Below are 19909 nucleotides of genomic sequence, written 5' to 3'. Positions count from 1 at the left end.
TCCCTCCCTCGTTCCAGCTGTCTGTTGTATAAGCATGTGGCGATGGACAGGTTGAGCTCTGTGCTGGGCTCTCAGGGCCTGTTCTCCAGCCGGAGGAGACGCAGGAGCAGACAGGCTCGTGTCCACCGGCCCACCCCAGACCACCCTGACATGGCCTCTCTCACCGGGAGACAGGTGGGTCTATGTCTGGGGCTTTGCTGATCCACGCTCACACACACGCACGCTTGCACATACGCACACACACAAACACGCTCACAAACATACTTTTTGTTGCTATGATTGGGATAGTTTATGGTTAAAAACGATTTTATAGTTTGACGTTATGTTTATAGTGTGACTCTGGGAGAATGTATCTGAGCTCTCCTATGTCTGTGTGTGTCCTGTAGGCCCAGTTACAGCTGAACCTGCGTGTGTCTCGCCCCGGTCCCTACATCCTGGTCCTGGAGTATGCCAGCGAGGTGGACATGGTCCAGAATATCAACCTCATCATCACTGGCCAATCAGAGAGCCAGATCCAGGCCAGAGCCAACATCTACAGCTGCCAATTCAGGTTTGTGGGTTTACTGTATGTGAGTGTGTATGCATGCGTGCATTATTCATCCCTGTCCTTCTTGAACACAGTATATTGTTTATATAGTATGTACTCGAGAGGCAGTTTTGGCAAGTCATTTGTGTGTCATTTGTGTAATAAACCTGTTTTAATGCCGCTCTCCAGCTCTATAATGCCATTGATCATTGAGAGTGTTTACCTAATACAGCTTCCTGTGTCGGAGTGTGGCAGTAGATGGAATAAATCGCATGGCAGTGTTCCAGCTTACCCATAAGGCCGAGCTCCTTCTCCAGACCTCCACAGCCTCACTGCTGCTGGTGAGAAAGAACTGTGCCTCTCATTGCATGACAATAACTTGTGCAACCTCTTCTGCTTTGTCGTCCATTTCTTATATTGAAGTTTGCATATTATTTAGTAAGAGGAAGGGTACCGTCCCTATAAGCGAGTTTATAAAGTTTATATTAAAATGAAGTATACTTTTATTTCCTGTCACTATATTTACTGTATATTCCTCTCAGTATAAAGTGTATGCAGTGCCTGCAGAGGAGTTCTCCATGGAGTATGTGAACCCCAAGGTGCTTTGTGTATCTATCCATGGACGCTTCACTGAGGACAGGTAAGCCATTTTACTTAATAATACTATGTTGTTCGATTGCCAGAGGACTTAGTGACTTCTTCAAACACTCTCTAATATAGACAGCTTGTTCCTTTGACAACTAGTCATCAGCAGCAATTACCAAACGTGGCAGTAAAGGTAGTGTTTTATATTTTACAGGCAGTCGGCTGTTGTGCAACCAATACCCCTTTCTCTGGGGGTGGATACTAGCTGTTGTATTGTAGATACTTATCTTCCACACCTGTTTTCCAGGTGTGATTCCATGCATTCCTCAGGCAGGTCACAGAGTCTCCTACCTGAAGCTGTCTGATCTATGGGCCAACCTCTCACTTTCCCCTCTCCTTCTCCTAACCCCTCTCCTACAGTATGTATGGACTGTACCCTCTCACTCTCCTAACCCATCCCCCTCTCCCTCTCCTAACCCCTCTCCTACAGTATGTATGGACTGTACCCTCTCACTCTCCTAACCCCTCTCCTACAGTATGTATGGACTGTACCCTCTCCCTCTCCTAACCCCTCTCCCTCTCCTATCCCCTCTCCCTCTCCTAACCCCTCTTCCTCTCCTATCCCCTTTCCTAACCCCTCTCCCTCTCTTATCCCTTCTCCTATCCCCTAACCCCTCTCCCAAACCCTCTCCCTCTACCAACCCCTCTACTAACCCCTTTCCTAACCCCTCTCCCACTCCTATCCACTCTCCCTCTCCTAGGCCCTCTCCCCACATACCTCTGTTCTCCACCCAGCACAACTGCGCTTGATGAAGCTTGCCTGGTGCAATGGAACCATTGGAATAGATGCAGATGTGCACTTTTGGGACTAGTATATGAAATAAAACAAATCATATTTGAAGCCAGGTCTGACCACCAGGGACCACTCCAGGATTTACTACCATGTTTGCTCCTGATGACTAGCTGTCAACAGCAACAGTCCTGTTATTGTACAGCTGGTTTTTACCGGCTGTTTTACTCCACTTTACCCACTGAGTGTAAATTGACTGCCTGCCTGGCTCCACTATTGTTGAAGGCAATTAGCAAGTTCATATTTTATTGAAAATAGTGAAGGGGGATCTATTGTCAAGACACTTGAAATAACTAATTTGTTTGATGGTGATGGTTTATGCACATTACAGAAGGCCTTTACTTTCATGGTGCTACTAAAACAAATAAGGAGGGAAAGCATTAAAAGATCAGGCCTGAGAAAACAAAAAGCTTGCCATGTGTTGGTGATAAGAGCAATGATAAGGACTTAAAACTGAGAAAAGAAAGAGTGAGTGTTTGACTGAAAGGGATGTTTTGTCAGATTGTGAAAGGAGTCAGGCTCCAGTATTAGACTTCAGTAAGAGGAAGAAAGAGAAAGGGAGAGGTAACCTTTTACTGCAGTGTACTAAATGAAGGTCATACAGAGTGTTTCTTGGTGCATTAGTCTTAAACAAATCGACTTTGAAACAAAAGTATTCACCTCAGACACACGTTTATGGGCTTAAAAAAAGAAGGCAGCTGTACCATGTCAGATATAGAGTTCAAATGTATTACATTTTGAGTTTGCATTCCAATATTACACTTTATATATACTGAACAAAAAATATAAACGCAACATGTAAAGTGTTGGTCCCATGTTTCATGAGCTGAAATAAAAAATCCCAGAAATGTTCCATACGCACAAAAAGCTAATTTCTCCTTTGCCAAGATAATCCATCCACCTGACAGGTGTAGCATATCAAGAAGCTGATTAAACAGCATGATTATTACACAGCTGCACCTTGTGTTCGGGACAATAAAAGGTCACTCTAACAAGTGCAGTTTTGTCACACAACACAATAACATTTTTTATTTTTTTTATTTTATCATCCCGTTCTCCCCAATTTCGTGGTATCCAATTGTTAGTAGTTACTGTCTTGTCTCATCGCTACAACTCCCGTATGGGCTCGGGAGAGACAAAGGTCGAGAACCATGTGTCCTCCGAAACACAACCCAACCTAACACAGCGCGCATCCAACCCAGAAGCACCAATGTGTCAGAGGAAACACTGTACACCTAGCAACCTGGTCAGCGCGCACTGCGCCCGGCCTGCCACAGGAGTCGCTAGTGCGCGATGAGACAAGGATATCCCTACCAGCCAAAACCTCCCTAACCCGGACGAAGCTAGGCCAATTGTGCGTCGCCCCATGGACCTCCCGGTCGCGGCCGGCTGCGACAGAGCCTGGGCTCGAACCCAGAGTCTCTGGTGGCAGCGATGCAGTGCCTTAGACCACTGCGCCACCCGGGAGGTCCTACAATGCCACAGTTTTGAGGAAGTGTGCAATTGGTATGCATATTGAAGGGATGTCCACCAGAGCTGTTTCCAGATAATTTAATGTTAATTTCCTTACCATAAGCCGCTTCCAACGTCATTTTAGAGAATTTGGCAGTACGTCCAACCGGCTGCACAACCGCAGACCACATGTAACCACGCCAGCACAGGACTTCCTCATCTGAAACCAGCCTTCCGGACAGCTGATGAAGCTGTGGGTTTGCACAACAGAATAATTCCTGCACAAACTGTCAAACTGTCTCAGGGATGCTCATTTGCGTGCTTGTCATCCTTACCAGGGTCTTGAAGTGTTGAGGGAGTATGCAATTGGCATGCTGACTGCAGGAATGTCCACCAGAGTGGTTGCCAGAGAATTTTATGTTAATTTCCTCTACCATAAGCCGCCTCCAACGTTGTTTTAGAGAATTTTCCAGTACGTCCAACCGGCCTCACAACCGGAGACCATGCCAACCCTGGACCTCCACATCCGGCTTCTTCACCTGTGGGATCGTCTGAGACCAGTCACCCTGAAAGCTTATTAAACTGAGGAGTATTTCTGCCTGTAATAAAGCCCTTTTTGTGGAGAAAAACTCATTCTGATTGGCTGGGCCTGGCTCCCCAGTGGGTGGGCCTGTGCCCTCCCAGGCCAAACCATGGCTGCTCCCCTGCTCAGTCATGTGAACTCCATAGATTAGGGCCCAAAGAATTTATTTCAATTGACTGATTTCCTTATATGAACTGTAACTCAGTAAAATCGTTGAAATTGTTGCATGTTGCGTTTATATTTTTGTTCAGTATACATCACAGAAGACTGAAATGTAACAAAACTATTTGACATAGAAACAACGGAAAACATTCCACCTATGAGGCCACTAGCTCATTTGACTGCAGGAAAGGGCTTTGGGGGTAAATATGAAGTCTTTAGGGCATAGGGGATTGCAGCGGGATCAGTGGGTTCGCTGTGTGTGTGTGTGTGTGTGTGTGTGTGTGTGTGTGTGTGTGTGTGTGTGTGTGTGAGTAATTTAGTTGGGATTTCTATACATTGATGAGAGAGAATGTGATAGTTATTCTGATGTCATCATTTCAAAGCTGCTTACTCAAGATTTCACAGGTCACAGCCTTTAACTGGTCACTGACCCTGGTAATAACCCGTCGGTGTTTTCCAGTAGTGCTTGGAAAACACCGACACTTCAGAAGCCCTAAGAGGCTGCATCTGAACTGGGCCCTGGTCTAACGTACACTCTTAAAAAATAATGGTTCTTCGTCTGTCCCCATATGAGAACCCTTTGAAGAACCCTTTTTAGTTCCAGGTAGAATCCTTTTGGGTTCCATGTCGAACCCTTTCCACAGAACCAAAAAGGGTTCTACCTGGAACCAAAAAAGGTTATCCTATGGAGACAGCCAAAGAACCATTTTTGAACCCTTTTTTCTAAGACTGTAGTGCACTATATATAGGGAATAGGGTGCCATTTTAGACGCGCCCTCAGAGTTGCTTTAACTAACCTTCCCCTCATCTGTTCTGTTCCCCCTCCTCTCATCCCTCCTTCCATCCCTCCTTCCAGTCAGTACTGTGTTCCCAGCCAGTATGACAGGCCCTCCTCAGCTCTGGTTCTGGACGCAGCTCGTGATGGGCGCCTCTCCTCCCACCGGGTCGTCCCCCAGCAGAGGGAGATTGAGGAGTGGAGACAGAGACGACAGTCAGGGGCAGGGGGATTCCCTCTCCCTGGAGTTCAGAGTGAAGGGGTACTACTAAAATCTCCCCAGGTACATGCATGGAGATGGCTCACATAATGCTGCTGCTGCTTGGAGTGGGACCTGGCACTGGAAAGCATGTGGGGCTTGAGACATGAAGCCCTCAGCTTCACTAACATTAATGGCAGTAACTCTGACATCTATAGTTCTAAATATATTATAGCTGTATGTTAGATAATGAGCATGTTTCAAATTATGCAAACACACTTTCTCTCATCTCTTATCGTATACTGTCTCTGTGGTATTGACCAGAGGATGTTTCTCAACATGTGTCCATCCTGTGTTGTGTTTCTCCAGACTGAGATCAGTTTCAGTGCCAGAGTGGAAGCTCCTGGCAGGTATGTGTTTGTGGTTCACTACTGCCAACCTGAACACACCACCTTCCCTGTAGAGGTGCGGGTGGAGGCTGGACGCACCTGGACTGGTGAGTTTGGTGCGCAATGTAGGTGTATAAAGAGGTTGACCCAGATAGATATGGTTGGATAGAGAGTGTATATGATCAAGGATCTTACTGACCCCCGACATCACCGGCCAAGATGTCATGAAATCTACAAAGAATGAATGTGATATCAATTGTCATTAACATAGTAGCTAGTTCCCTATTCTATGGTATTGTTGTCTAGGAAAGGTTTTGGGGGGTCCTAGTGGTCTCTGGTGCTGGGGGGGATTCTCTTTTAAGAGCAGATTAGGCATCTGACTTGCGCCCCACATGACAAGATGATCAAAGGCCTCGGACACACTTGATGGGGAGGGGGGTTGATGGAGAGGGATTACCGCGTGGCGCAACTGATGTCTTTTCCCCTTCCCTCTTTCTACTCCTCCCTCTCTCTCCTTTACCTTGCCGCTGCTCCTCCCCCACATCGCTCTCTCCCCCAAGGCTTTGTAAACGCCTCCTTCTGCCCTGGTGTCTCTTGCTGCAGGAAGGTGGTCATCGCTGAGAGGCGCATTGCTCTGGACCTTCCCCAGCAAGACGTTGCCATCTCTCTCAAGGTTCCACCCGGGAAGACTCTCACTCTGGTCAGTCACATACAATTTGTTGGTCAGTCATGGTCACTGGGTCAATTCCTTACTCTGGCAATGTTCAATGTCTATACTAGCATACCACTAAGAATACATGCCCAAATTGTTGCTTCAATGGCCTCCCGGGTGGCACAGTGGTCTAAGGCACTGCATCGCAGTGCTAGCTGTGCCACCAGAGATTCTGGGTTCGAGCCCAGGCTCTGCCGGGCGCGACCGGAAGGCTCATGGGGCGATGCACAATTTGCCCAGCGTCGTCCGGGTTAGGGAGGGTTTGGCCGGCAGGGATATCCTTGTCTCATCGCGCACTAGCGACTCCTGTGGCGGGCCGGGCGCAGTGTTTCCTCCGACACGTTGGTGCGGCTGGCTTCCGGGTTGGATGTGCGTTGTGTCAAGAAGCAGTGCGGCTTGGTTGGGTTGTGTTTCGGAGGATGCTTGGCTCTCGACCTTCGCCTCTCCCGAGTCCGTACGGGAGTTGCAGCGATGAGACAAGACAGTAACTACTACCAATTGGATACCACGAAAAAGGGGTAAAATAAAATAAAACATTTGTTGCTTCATTTCAAGCAGCATGTTAATGTGGATCGTAGAAGAGTCTTTGCCCGTACTGTAAGGTGGTGAACAGATATTCCTGTCTTAAAGAAAACAGACTAGGCCTGTGTGGTGATGCCTGTAGTGTAATTTAGGAGCCAAGAATAGCCTAGAGGTTTACAAGGTTGGCACTGTGAGACTCTCTCCTCAGTGTTATATCATGTCCCCAACAACAACAATGCGGTACTGTATTCTACCTGGCAACACCCCACTGCACACTGTTAGAGCTTTCCAACCTAGTAACAAAGTGAAACACACAGCTAAGTTTGTATTTGCTGTAGAGCAGGGGTAGTCAACTAGATTTAGACGCGGGCCAATTTTTTGGGTCAGAGTAGATGGTCGGGGGTCCGGAACATAATTATAATCATTTGTACACTGCAAATTTACCAAATTTAAGCCCAAAAAGAGAAAAAAAATTACATAGAGACAAGATTAAAACATTTTATTTGTGGGAATACTTGGGGACAGATTTCCTAAATGAAACACATTTTTATCTGGATTCCTGGTGATTTTTGTCTTTTTTCCCCCCAAAACGAAATATTTATTATTATTACATATCACTTGTGGGCCTATTAGGGCTACAGGCCTCCTGTTGCCGAGCCCTGTTGTAGGGTGTTTAATTAAGCAATAAGGAGTGCCTGGAGACAGCCCTTAGCCGTGCTATATTGGTCATATACCACAAACCCCCGAGGTGCCTTATTGCTATTATAAACTGGTTACCAACGTAATTAGAGCAGTAAAAATAAATATTTTGTCATACCTGTGGTATACAGTCGAATATACAGTACCACGGCTGTCAGCCAATCAGCATTCAGGGCTCGAACCACCCAGTTTATAATGCAGCATTCCCCACGTAGTCTCCCGCTGCAGACCAACAACAACAAAACAGCTCAACGTATCACTGAAATGACCAGTCTTTTGTTTGTTTTTATAAATTTTTTCAATTTAAAGTCTGTCAGATAAAACCGTTTCTTAAGCTATGATAAGTATCAAAGTGGAAGTATTTCAGAGAGATAAGCCTACAGCATTGTTTGGTTTTGACAAGATTTGTTATGTTTTGTTCCGCTTCTTCAGGATTATATCTTGGTGGTTCCTGATGATAGCTACACCCCTGATTTACTGAAAGAGAAGCCACTGGATAAGTCATCTGATTTCGCCAGACAGTGTGAAGGTCAAGGCTTTTATATAGAGTGAGTATTCAGTTCACTGACCGTGTTCTCAAGACTTAGCCCTAGCATAACAACCTGCCTTGTGGAATGGGTTCAACTGCTTTGCTGAGTGATTTGAAGATTAGATGAATGAGTATGATTGATATTGTAGGATCATTTGATGTTTTTTTGAAACCTAAGTACACTGCTCAAAAAAATAAAGGGAACACTTAAACAACACAATGTAACTCCAAGTCAATCACACTTCTGTGAAATCAAACTGTCCACTTAGGAAGCAACACTGATTGACAATACATTTCACATGCTGTTGTGCAAATGGAATAGACAAAAGGTGTAAATTATGTGGCCTGCTGGAGGTCATTTTGCAGGGCTCTGGCAGTGCTCCTCCTTGCACAAAGGCGGAGGTAGCGGTCCTGCTGCTGGGTTGTTGCCCTCCTACGGCCTCCTCCACGTCTCCTGATGTACTGGCCTGTCTCCTGGTAGCGCCTCCATGCTCTGGACACTACGCTGACAGACACAGCAAACCTTCTTGCCACAGCTCGCATTGATGTGCCATCCTGGATGAGCTGCACTACCTGAGCCACTTGTGTGGGTTGTAGACTCCGTCTCATGCTACCACTAGAGTGAAAGCACCGCCAGCATTCAAAAGTGACCAAAACATCAGCCAGGAAGCATAGGAACTGAGAAGTGGTCTGTGGTCACCACCTGCAGAACCACTCCTTTATTGGGGGTGTCTTGCTAATTGCCTATAATTTCCACCTTTTGTCTATTCCATTTGCACAACAGCATGTGAAATGTATTGTCAATCAGTGTTGCTTCCTAAGTGGACAGTTTGATTTCACAGAAGTGTGATTGACTTGGAGTTACATTGTGTTGTTTAAGTGCTCCCTTTATTTTTTTGAGCAGTGTATATTGGAGGTATTTGCTATCCTACACTAATATATTACCAGAATATCCTTCCTAGAGTATCCCATCCACAATACCGTCCATCGCAGTTTCTAGCTGTGCCACTAGAGATCCTGGTTCGAGTCCAGGCTCTGTCGCAGCCGGCCTCGACCGGGAGACCCATGGGGCGACGCATAATTAGGGGAGCGTCGTCCGGGTTAGGGGAGGGTTTGGCCGGCAGGGATGTCCTTGTCCCATCGCGCTCTAGTGACTACTGTGGCGGGCCGGGCGCAGTGCACGCTGACATGGTCGCCAAGTGTACGGTGTTTCCTCCGACACATTGGTGCGTCTGGCTTCCAGGTTAACCGGGCATTGTGTCAAGAAGCAGTGCGGCTTGGTTGGGTCGTGTTTCGGAGCAGTCGTGTTTCCCTACCTTCACCTCTCCCGAGTTCGTACGGAGTTGCAGCGATGAGACAAGACTGTAACTACCAATTGGATACCACAAAATTGGGGAGAAAAAGGGATAAAAGTTTTTAAAAATGTATTAAATAATTTGTAAAGGTAGACTCAGAGATTTGACGTATATGCAGAAAGTAAACATAGTGGGCACATTTTCGCAACAACTCCACTGTTTTGGTGCCCTGGCTACTTTGCTCTGAACAGCGTGAGGCGAACCCGTGCACATGCGCAGATACTGTGTGTGACTGTGTGAGAGCGAAGTCTTGCGTCTCGCTCATCTCAATATCTGTGGTGCTGATCTTGGCAACGTCATTTTGCTGTGTCTACCTTTAAATGTGTGGATGTAAAAACTATAACTGGAGAATTTCAGAATTACTTTTTTTGATTGACCCCTGGCCTGAATGTTCTCGTCCTGATCCAACTTCCCACAGCCCCAGAACCTCCTCCCAGTTCTGCCAAGTCTCGACTCGCTCCCTGGTAGCAGCCTACAGTGATGGGGCCCTGCCTTGCTACTGTGATAAGTCAGGAGCCACGGGGCCCACCTGTAACCCTGTAGGGGGCCAGTGTCCTTGTCGGCCCCATGTCATCGGTCGACAGTGTACACGATGCGCCACAGGATACTACGGCTTCCCTTACTGCAAACGTGAGTGGATTTCACTTACTAAAATGTCCCTTTCACACACACACACACACACAGTGTCCTACCCTAACCTGTCTTTATCCTCTCTCCCCTTCAGCCTGTGAGTGTGGCCAGCGGCTGTGCCACGAGGTGACAGGTCAGTGTATCTGCCCGCCCCAGACAGTGAAGCCAACCTGTGATGTGTGTGAGAGCCAGACGTTCAGCTACCACCCTCTAGTGGGCTGTGAGGGCTGTGACTGCTCCCCCAGCGGAGTCAGGCCCAACGCAGGGAGAGACTGTGACCGCGACACCGGACAGTGCATGTGAGTGGCCTTCTGTCTGATCTGACCTACACCGTACTATATGTGTCACTAATGCCAGTGTGTATCATATGTGGTGATTGTGAATTATTGTTAGATTATTGTGTGTTTATTTGTATATGCCTATTCCCTCCACTAAAAATGTAAGTGTGACCATAGTTCTTTAAATGTGACACTGTTCTGACATGCTTTGTGTGTGTGTGTGTGTGTGTGTGTGTGTGTGTGTGTGTGTGTGTGTGTGTGTGTGTGTGTGTGTGTGTGTGTGTGTGTGTGTGTGTGTGTGTGTGTGTGTGTGTGTGTGTGTGTGTGTGTGTGTGTGTGTGTGTGTGTGTGTGTGTGTGTGTGTGTGTGTGTGTGTGTGTGTGTGTGTGTGTGTACGTGTACGTGTGCGTAGATGTAAGCCCAGGATCGGGGGGCGCCAGTGTGACCGGTGCGCTGCAGGTTTCTACAGGTTCCCTGAGTGTCTCCCATGTAGCTGTAACCAGGGAGGGGTCACAACAGACGTCTGCCACCCTGACACAGGACAGTGCCTCTGCAAGGTGACTGACTATACACGATTAATATACTACTTGTAAAAGGAAGAATGATTATCTACAGTACTGTATGTGTACATTTATAAATAGGAAGACTCTGTACACTGCAATATAATTCCCTTAAGTGTTTACGTACGCCATAACAATATTTTGACCACTGGCTTTCGCAGTTTAACATGTTTTTTCTGTTGTTGTAGAGAAACGTCCAGGGAGCCCGCTGTGATGCCTGTAGAGACGGGTCCTTCCACTTTGACCCCTCCCACCCCAGGGGCTGCATGAGCTGCTTCTGCTTTGGAGCCAACAGCCAGTGTCAGAGCACCCACAAACACAGGGGGAAGGTGTGTGTGTGTGTGCATGCATTTGTATGGTTGTGTGTTTGTATATGTGTGTGTGAAGATTTAAAGGTGTTTTCATTGATACATTATTGGGTTTCTGGTCTATAGAAATCTAAAATGGCGTGTTATTATTATTATGTACTTGTTCAGACACATGATCCAACAAACCCTTATCTCGCCACATGACCAGCATTGCAACAACCCAAATTCCATAGACTGGATATACCCACAGCTTTGCCACACCTGCAGAACATAAACCCATTGCACTCCATTGCATACCACAGCATGCTATTCTATTCCTATAATGGTATTTCACCTAATCACAGGCCTATAATATATAGTACAATTCTCTTTCCATCCGCTTCCACTAGTTTGTGGACATGCGTGGCTGGCGTCTGGAGAGGGCTGACCAGGAGGAGGTGGCATCAGTCCTCAACCCATCCAGTAACACAGTGGTAGCAGACATACAGGAGCTGCCTGGCACTACTCAGCTCCTCCACTGGGTGGCGCCTCCATCCTACCTGGGAGACAGGGTGAGTGGAGCGAGTGGGACTCAGGAGGAGCACATGTACTGTTTATAGAATAGTTCAGTTTAATAAAGAGGATATGTTTCAGTAATATTTGGAAGGTATTTTTATATTAGACTTGAGCATTTTAAGCTAGAATCCTTAGTTACTACATCCATTTTTGGGCTCATGAGGTTAGTTCAACTGTCATACACCGACAGAACCCAAAATATAAGCTTGTTTTGCTCCAGTGTTTGTAAACAATGTAAATGTAAACAAACACTATCTAGCGTTAAAACTATAATTTTGATATTATGGATGGTCAGTCCTTGCATCCATTGCTCTGCCTATGAATTTGAGAGTGGTTACATTTCTCCAGGCCCATCCCTCATCTTTTTTTACCAAACAGAGGCGGGGCGATCGCTTTATTGTTTTAATTTAGGACTCTAGCTTTAACATTTGATCAATTGTTATTTAGTGGTGACTTCAGTGTTAACAGGAAAAGTATACGAGGAGTCAGTCTTAGCAGCTGCCATAGAGCCTAACCAATAGTGCTTTGACCTGGGGGTATACTACAAAGCAGGATCTATGAGTTATCCAGCTAACTTCAATAAACAACCAGAAATAACTCAACTTGGATGTGTGTTTTTGGTTGCTGAGTCAATTAGACCATGCCCATTTCAAGCGTATCTTAAATATACAATATATACACTACCATTCAAAAGTTTGGGGTCACTTAGAAATGTTATTTTTAAAAATTAATAAAAAAAGCACATTTTTAAAATCCATTATAATAACATCAAATTGATCAGAAATACATTGTAGACATTATTAATGTTGGAAATGACTATTGCTGCTGGAAACGGCTGATTTTTTTTCATGGAATATCTAGATAGGCGTACAGAGGCCCATTTTCAGCAACGATCACTCCTGTGTTCCAATGGCACGTTGTGTTAGCTAATCCAAGTTTATCATTTTAAAAGGCTAATTGATCATTAGAAAACCCTTTTGCAAGTATGTTAGCACAGCTGAAAGCTGTTGTTCTGATTAAAGAAGCAATAAAACTGGCCTTTTTTAGACTAGTTGAGTATCTGGAGTATCAGCATTTGTGGGTTCGATTACAGGCTCAAAATGGCAAGAAACAAAGAACTTTCTTCTGAAACTCGTCAGTCTATTCTTGATCTGAGAAATGAAGGCTATTCCATGTAAGAAATTGCCAAGAAACTGAAGATCTCGTACAACGCTGTGTACTACTCCCTTCACAGAACAGCGCAAACTGGCCTTAACCAGAATAGAAAGAGGAGTGGGAGGCCCCGGTGCACAACTGAGCAAGAGGACAAATACATTAGTGTCTAGTTTGAGAAACAGAGTCCTCACAAGTCGTCAACTGGCAGCTTCATTAAACAGTACCCGCAAAACACCAGTCTCAACGTCAACAGTGAAGAGGCGACTCCGGGATGCTGGCCTTCTAGGCAGAGTTCCTCTGTCCAGTGTCTCTGTTCTTTTGCCCATCTTAATCTTTTCTTTTTATTGTCCAGCCCGAGATATGGCTTTTTCTTTGCAACTCTGCCTAGAAGGCCAGCATCTCGAGTAGCGCAGCGGTCTAAGGCACTGCATCTCAGTGCTAGAGGCGTCACTACAGACCCTGGTTTGATTCCAGGCTGTATCACAACCGGCCGTGATTGGGAGTCCCATAGGGCGGCGCACAATTGGCCCAGCATCGTCTGGGTTAGGGTTTGGCCGGGGTAGACCGTCATTGTAAATAAGGATTTGTTCTTAACTGACTAGCCTAGTTAAATAAAGGTTAAATAAATAAAAATGAAATAAAAATCTCCTTGTTCCTGCTTTGTAATATACCCCCCAGTTCTGTACTGATTCAGACCATAGAATTAGAATGATTGCTAAGTCATTCATGAATGTTCTATTCATTCTATTTCTATAGTTTACACCCAGTCCCAGTGACTCTGACGGTATGCTCTGCTCCTGTCTCAGGTGTCTTCCTATGGGGGCTACCTGACCTACCAGGCCAAGTCATTTGGGATTCCTAGTGAGGGGATGTCTTTGCTGGACCGCAGACCTGATGTCTTGCTCAGTGTACGTACAGTATGACATATCATCACTCACTGCTAATTATGACATCTCTCTTATTGGTGTATAAGTCATATATAAATCACTTCCTGTTGTGAGTAACGGAGTGTTGTTTCTCTGTGATGTCCTCAGGGCAAGGAGATGGCCCTGGTCCACATGGCCCCAAAGACCCCCGAACCAGACAGACTCCACCAGGGCAGAGTCCAGCTAGTGGAGGTATAGAAAACAGTTTTTCCTACCTAAAAAGTGGTCAAGCTGAGTCCTTATTCCATTCTATCTGTTGTGAACAACACCTTTAAAGCACTTCAAAGTTTACACTCCCTCACTAATACCTATCTGTATGTTATGTGCAGGGGAACTGGCGTCACGCCGACACCAACCGGCCTGTGTCCAGGGAGGATCTGATGGTGGTCCTGGCTGGGCTGGTGGCTATGAGGGTGCAGGCTCTTTACTTCACCCAGAGCCAGAGACTCAGTCTGGGGGAGGTAGGCCTGGAGGAGGCTACAGACACGGGGGCCGGGGGCCCTGCCAGCACCGTGGAGCAGTGTGCCTGTTCCCCTCTCTACAGAGGAGACTCCTGCCAGGTTTGACTCGGGCCGTAATGATCTTGTTCACTCCTAGTCCCCTAGGTGTTTCATATTGATATACAGGGGTCATATAGGCATAAGCACTATGGTTAAAGATTTGAAGAGAGTACTCCTGAGGTGCCTTGGAGTCTTATTTTGGAAATGGTAGTATGTCCAAGGCTAGTTGGACTTTTAGCTCTCAGGTGCACAACAAGCAGGGCTGGGGGCTTGGGCTAAGGGTCAGTTTGGGATTGTGGAAGAGAGGTGGGAAAGACAGTGGGAGAGCGAAAAGGATTAGGAGACGGTAATAGAGAGAGAAAGAATACAGGAGGGGCTGAGAGGGAGAGGTGACGACTGACCGGTCTAGTCATTTTAGAAAAGAGAAGAGTGAGAACTCCCCTCCTCGCTGTGGGGTTGTTGTTGTGACACGCCCAAACAATGGTGCCACGCCCGGGGTGAGTGAGGTCACTGCCAGGCAGAGGAAAAACCCTTCAGCCCATCAAAGAGACGACGGTTTAAACAACCCTGTGTGGAATGTTCTGGAAAAAACCCTGTGTGTGTTTCTGTGTGTCTTGTGTGTGTCTGAGTTCATCAGCCAAGCCCAGTAGCCCCAGGCAGAGGGAGAAGATGCACAATCACCATGACATAACATTAGACATTCAACTACTGCTGTAAACTGCTCCACTGTGGCATGGTAACAGCAGTTAAAATAAAATACAATGAAAAAACATGTACAGTACGATGGACATCAAGTTTAAACAGAAGTCTTCCCCTTAGGGTGTTTAGTGCATGGGTGGGTCTCAAACTCCAATTAGGAAAAGTTGGATGGAAGCATTTTCCCCCTGAAAATCCACTTATTAAATTAAACCATTTTCGGTGTGTAACCCCTAGGGATGGGCGGCTGACAGTGAAGATGTGGTCTTGTTACGCTGGCAACAGTGTCCTGATGACTTTACAGACTTTTCATTTGACTTGTTGAGTTGTTTTCCCCCATTTTGTGGATGTGCTCTAAGCAGTGTTATTGTGTGTGTGTGTGTGAGACATCAACATCCTGTAATCAGGTGTGTTCAGAGGAAATGGATAATACGTACCCGGCGGCAGTAATAAAAAAGGAGAGGCACGCTGACACATAGCCAGTGTGGTATCTAGCAACCTGGGACGGTGTTACTCACCACCCTCAACCAGACAGACACAATGTGTGTGTGTGTATTCTAGGTGTGAGTGATCTTCTGTACTGTCTGGAGGTATATGAGTATTATTCACAAAACCACACAATCACACTGGCATGCTCACAAAGATACCCTATGGACACACATTAACACACACGATCAAAAACACACTCATTCAGTCTCCCAGGTGGAACCACACCCTAGCAACATTAGGATTTTCCTTTAGACTGTTTGTTAGTGTAAGCGAAGTTGTATTTTTGAAAATAGTTATGAGAATAAATGTGTGTGTGTGTGTGTGTCTGTGTGTGCCTGTGTGTGTCTGTGTGTTCCTGTGTGTGTGTGTGTGTCTGTGTGTGTGCATGTTGCTACATTGCTCTGACTGCGGCACTGACTCAGGTGCTGTACGTGAGTGAAGGGGCGTGTCCTCTACGTGTGAGTCTGTGTGTGTTTAAGAGGCAGAGGCAGGGAGAGCAGGGAGTTATTTCAGACTAAACGGGAGTGATGTCAGACACGAGTGTCCACAGACACCAGAGAGGGAGAGACATGCTACTACAGGTCCTGCTATGGGGAACCTTACTGGGACTATGCAGCGCAGGACACAGACCATATTCCAGGGGAGAGAGGCACCGCTATCCCAGACAGCATGACCGAGAGGCACAGAGAATAGATTATCCTTTAATACATGACCAGGGAGGACAAAGAGTCCAGTACCCTTCTATGAATGATCAGGGGACCCAAAGAATCCAGTACCCTTCTGTGAATGATCAGGGGACCCAAAGAATCCAGTACCCTTCTGTGAATGATCAGGGGACCCAAAGAATCCAGTACCCTTCTGTGAATGATCAGGGGACCCAAAGAGTCCAGTACCCTTCTGTGAATGATCAGGGGACCCAAAGAGTCCAGTACCCTTCTGTGAATGATCAGGGGACCCAAAGAGTCCAGTACCCTTCTGTGAATGATCAGGGGACCCAAAGAGTCCAGTACCCTTCTGTGAATGACAGAGGGCAGACTGTTCAGTATCCATATTTTGACGACCAAGGTTCCAGCTCTCAGATCCAGGTAAACCTATGGAAGTCAAGCAGTGGTGAAGTCTGCTGGCTTACAAATGGATTTACTGTCTGTAATGTATGTGTGGCTGCTCTGTGCATGAGTTAGACCTGTAGGATATCAGTTGACTTCCAGACTGTTATCTTACAAGCAAAGGGTATGTTTGGCAGTGGTGCGTGGTGTGGTGTCTTGTATTCAGCGTGGTGCTGGTGACACACCCCACCTGGGAACAGTTTGGGACATTTGTGAGATCAGTCATTCTCTGTTGCTAGGCAGATTAGCTGAGGTAAACTCAGACAGACTTTATCTACTCAAACACTGCCACTTTGAATGGTAAAGTGTTCTTCTGTGTGGGAATTAAGTGTGTTGTTTTGAAACGTGTATTTAGGATTGTGTTCTGTTTGTGATAGAACTTGTGTGGCTTTTTCATATTTTTTGTTATTCATCCATTGAGTCCCATTGAGCTAGACATCACTTTTAAAGCTCTGACTTTCCATGAAGTATTGCTGTATCTACTGTATGTATTTGATGTGTCTGTATTCATGTCTGATGTTTGTGTTTCTCTGTTACAGAAATGTGCCACTGGTTACTATAGAGACGGCAGTGGGCCCTACCTGGGTCGCTGTGTGCCCTGCTCCTGTAACGGCCTGGCCAACGAGTGTGACGAGAGGACTGGGAGGTGCCTGGTAAGAACACACACGCACGCACGCACGCACGCACGCACGCACGCACGCACGCACGCACGCACGCACGTACGTACGTACGTACGTTCTGACTCAGCACTAAAGAGTGAAGTGACCATAATCTCATATGAAGGTACAGCACTTGTCTTGTGCAATACCTAAGTCATCCCATCTGACTCCAAGGTAAGCACAGTCCAGTCATCAGTCATAGTCTAGACATCTTACCTGTGCCTCTGGGCATTTCTGTGGGCCCCCCATGGGCATCCCACCCTACCTGGGTGCCCACATACTGTTCTGTACCATAGCAGGCTAACCACATGAAAGTATTGGCTGATGTGGCTTAGTAGATGTGATCACATATAAATGTGATCTGGGTCTACATTAGCCCCTAGGAGAGCCTTCATCTGTCACGGATGGCAGGGTGGAGTGGAGGGTGAAACTCTACATCTCTAAAAGCCCATGCAGCACTCTATATTCTCCTCTCTCTCTTATCTCCCTCTGTCTCCCTCCCCTCCCTCCCTCTCTTTCTCTCTCTCTCTTTCTCCCTCCATCTTTCTCTTATCTCCTCTCATCTTACACAAGCCCCTCTCTCCAGGCCTGTGCCTCTCTCCAGGCCTATGCCTCTCTCCAGGCCTGTGCCTCTCTCCAGGCCTGTGCCTCTCTCCAGGCCTGTGCCTCTCTCCAGGCCTGTGCCTCTCTCCAGGCCTGTGCCTCTCTCCAGGCCTGTGCCTCTCTCCAGGCCTGTGCCTCTCTCCAGGCCTGTGCCTCTCTCCAGGCCTGTGCCTCTCTCCAGGCCTGTGCCTCTCTCCAGGCCTGTGCCTCTCTCCAGGCCTGTGCCTCTCTCCAGGCCTGTGCCTCTCTCCAGGCCTGTGCCTCTCTCCAGGCCTGTGCCTCTCTCCAGGCCTGAGGAGCCCAGAGCGCTACGGACAGACAGACGCACGTGGCTGAGCACTCTCTCTCTCTCTGCAGTGAATGTCCATCAAAATCACTTTTTGGAATGGATTAGAACAGAAATGTTTGGCATCCCCCTATCATCATCCTCCTCTCTCATAAAAACAATCACCCTCCTTTGTGGTAAACATAGGAGTTATGTCATGTACAGTTAGATCTACCCTGTGGTGGGGTATGGCAGCGGGGTTATGTCCACAAAAGGACAAAGTGTGTTTAGACTCACTATGGTCTTTATTATGGTATTTTCATTAAATTAGTGAGGCTATAGATTCTCTTTGTTACTTGGTTATTTACTAAGAGAGCACAGAACGACCCTGTGCTCCTCACTGTCTAAACAGATACAAACATGTACACTATGATGGATTACAGCTCTATTACTTTATGACTCTACTATTTAGATTCTCTTATTGACATGCTCAAGTGCTCTAACCATGTTTTCTACTATTCCTGTGGACAGAACTGCCAATACAACACGGCTGGAGACAGATGTGAGCGCTGCAAAGAGGGTTACTATGGAGATGCTGCCCAGAGGTCATGTCGGGTGTGCCCGTGCCCCTTCAGTGTGCCGGCTAACAGGTCAGTGTCACCAAAGAACCAATCAGTGGCAAGGTCAACCATAGTAGACGCTTCTTTGGTGGAATCAAACCTGTGTACTGTATCATGACTTACTGGCCCAGTATTCAAGTGTTTAAATGTACTCTTCATCATTCCACTATAGTTTTGCAGTGGGTTGCAGAGAGGCTGCTGGAGGGTTCCAGTGTGTTTGTAAACAAGGCTACGCAGGAGACCGGTGTGAACGATGTGCCCCTGGTTACTACGGTGATCCATCGACAGCTGGAGGAAGCTGCAGGCCTTGTGACTGTAACGGCAATGGAAATAACTGTGACCCCAGGACTGGGGGTGAGTGTTGATGTTACTGAGACATTCAGAAAACACATTCAGAAAACCCCGACCCATTGAGTGTATTGGTATAGCTTTGTTCTCAGTTGATTATTATTATTTATTTTTTAAATGGCATTGTAGTTACTTTTTTATCATGAATGCATAATTCTGCTCTTTCTACAGTGTGCAGGAACACTTTGGAGCCAGGGGACACTAACACTGATGAGCAGTGCCAAGGTTAGTTAACTGTTGTGAACGTCTGATGGGTCCAATGAGAGGACAGGACAGTACATGGGGGAACCTACCTCGTCATGATCAACTATTGATTACACTTGTCGATGTGGTTCTCAGAGTGTGATAACTGCGCCAAGACCTTAATAAATGACCTGCAGCGTTTGGATGAGGAGCTGGGCAGGATTAAGACTCAGCTGGATAGCGCCAGTATCTCCGCCTCCTCTCAGGACAGGCTCAGGAAGCTGGAAAATGCCATCACAGAGACCAAGGTACACATTTCAACACACCCACACATTTGTTTTACTATCCTTGTGGGGACCAAACAATTGATTCCCATTCAAAATCCTATATCCCCTAACCTGTAACCTAACCTTAACCCTCCTTCTAATTGTAAACCTAACCCCTACGCATAACATTTGTCCATGTTGGGGACGTGCAAGGTAACCCCACTTGTCCCAATTTTCCTTGTTTTACTATCCTTATGAGGACTTCTTTAAAACCAGAAACACACACACAAAAATATTATCAAATGACATTTTATTGGTTGCGTACACAGTTTAGCAGATGTTATGTCGGGTGCGGTGAAATGCTTATGTTCCTATCAATCAATGCAGTAAATGTCAACAAGTACACAATATTCAAAAATTTAAA

At 46.5% G+C, this 19909-nt stretch overlaps 1 protein-coding gene across 5 annotated transcripts in view; it reads left to right on the top strand.

Annotated features, from left to right (window-relative positions):
- LOC139550680 (laminin subunit alpha-3-like) overlaps positions 1-19909 on the top strand; it is a 124203-nt gene that overhangs the window by 83390 nt on the left and 20904 nt on the right. For all 5 annotated transcript variants that reach the window (XM_071361737.1, XM_071361736.1, XM_071361735.1 and 2 more), the window contains 21 exons: positions 18-174; positions 387-550; positions 759-867; positions 1069-1166; positions 5015-5216; positions 5502-5628; positions 6082-6221; positions 7887-8002; positions 9757-9968; positions 10063-10267; positions 10659-10803; positions 10995-11135; positions 11504-11665; positions 13631-13732; positions 13859-13942; positions 14080-14310; positions 17081-17194; positions 18600-18718; positions 18861-19042; positions 19208-19261; positions 19376-19527. In XM_071361737.1, the coding sequence (XP_071217838.1) occupies positions 18-174; positions 387-550; positions 759-867; positions 1069-1166; positions 5015-5216; positions 5502-5628; positions 6082-6221; positions 7887-8002; positions 9757-9968; positions 10063-10267; positions 10659-10803; positions 10995-11135; positions 11504-11665; positions 13631-13732; positions 13859-13942; positions 14080-14310; positions 17081-17194; positions 18600-18718; positions 18861-19042; positions 19208-19261; positions 19376-19527 (3016 nt within the window). The remainder of the gene's footprint in view (positions 1-17; positions 175-386; positions 551-758; positions 868-1068; positions 1167-5014; positions 5217-5501; positions 5629-6081; positions 6222-7886; positions 8003-9756; positions 9969-10062; positions 10268-10658; positions 10804-10994; positions 11136-11503; positions 11666-13630; positions 13733-13858; positions 13943-14079; positions 14311-17080; positions 17195-18599; positions 18719-18860; positions 19043-19207; positions 19262-19375; positions 19528-19909) is intronic.

Source organism: Salvelinus alpinus, chromosome 23 (assembly GCF_045679555.1).
Source record: "Salvelinus alpinus chromosome 23, SLU_Salpinus.1, whole genome shotgun sequence".
NCBI classification, from domain to species: domain Eukaryota; kingdom Metazoa; phylum Chordata; class Actinopteri; order Salmoniformes; family Salmonidae; genus Salvelinus; species Salvelinus alpinus.
The sequence above is the reverse complement of the archived record's forward strand: the minus strand, read 5'-3'. Positions and strand labels throughout refer to the sequence as shown.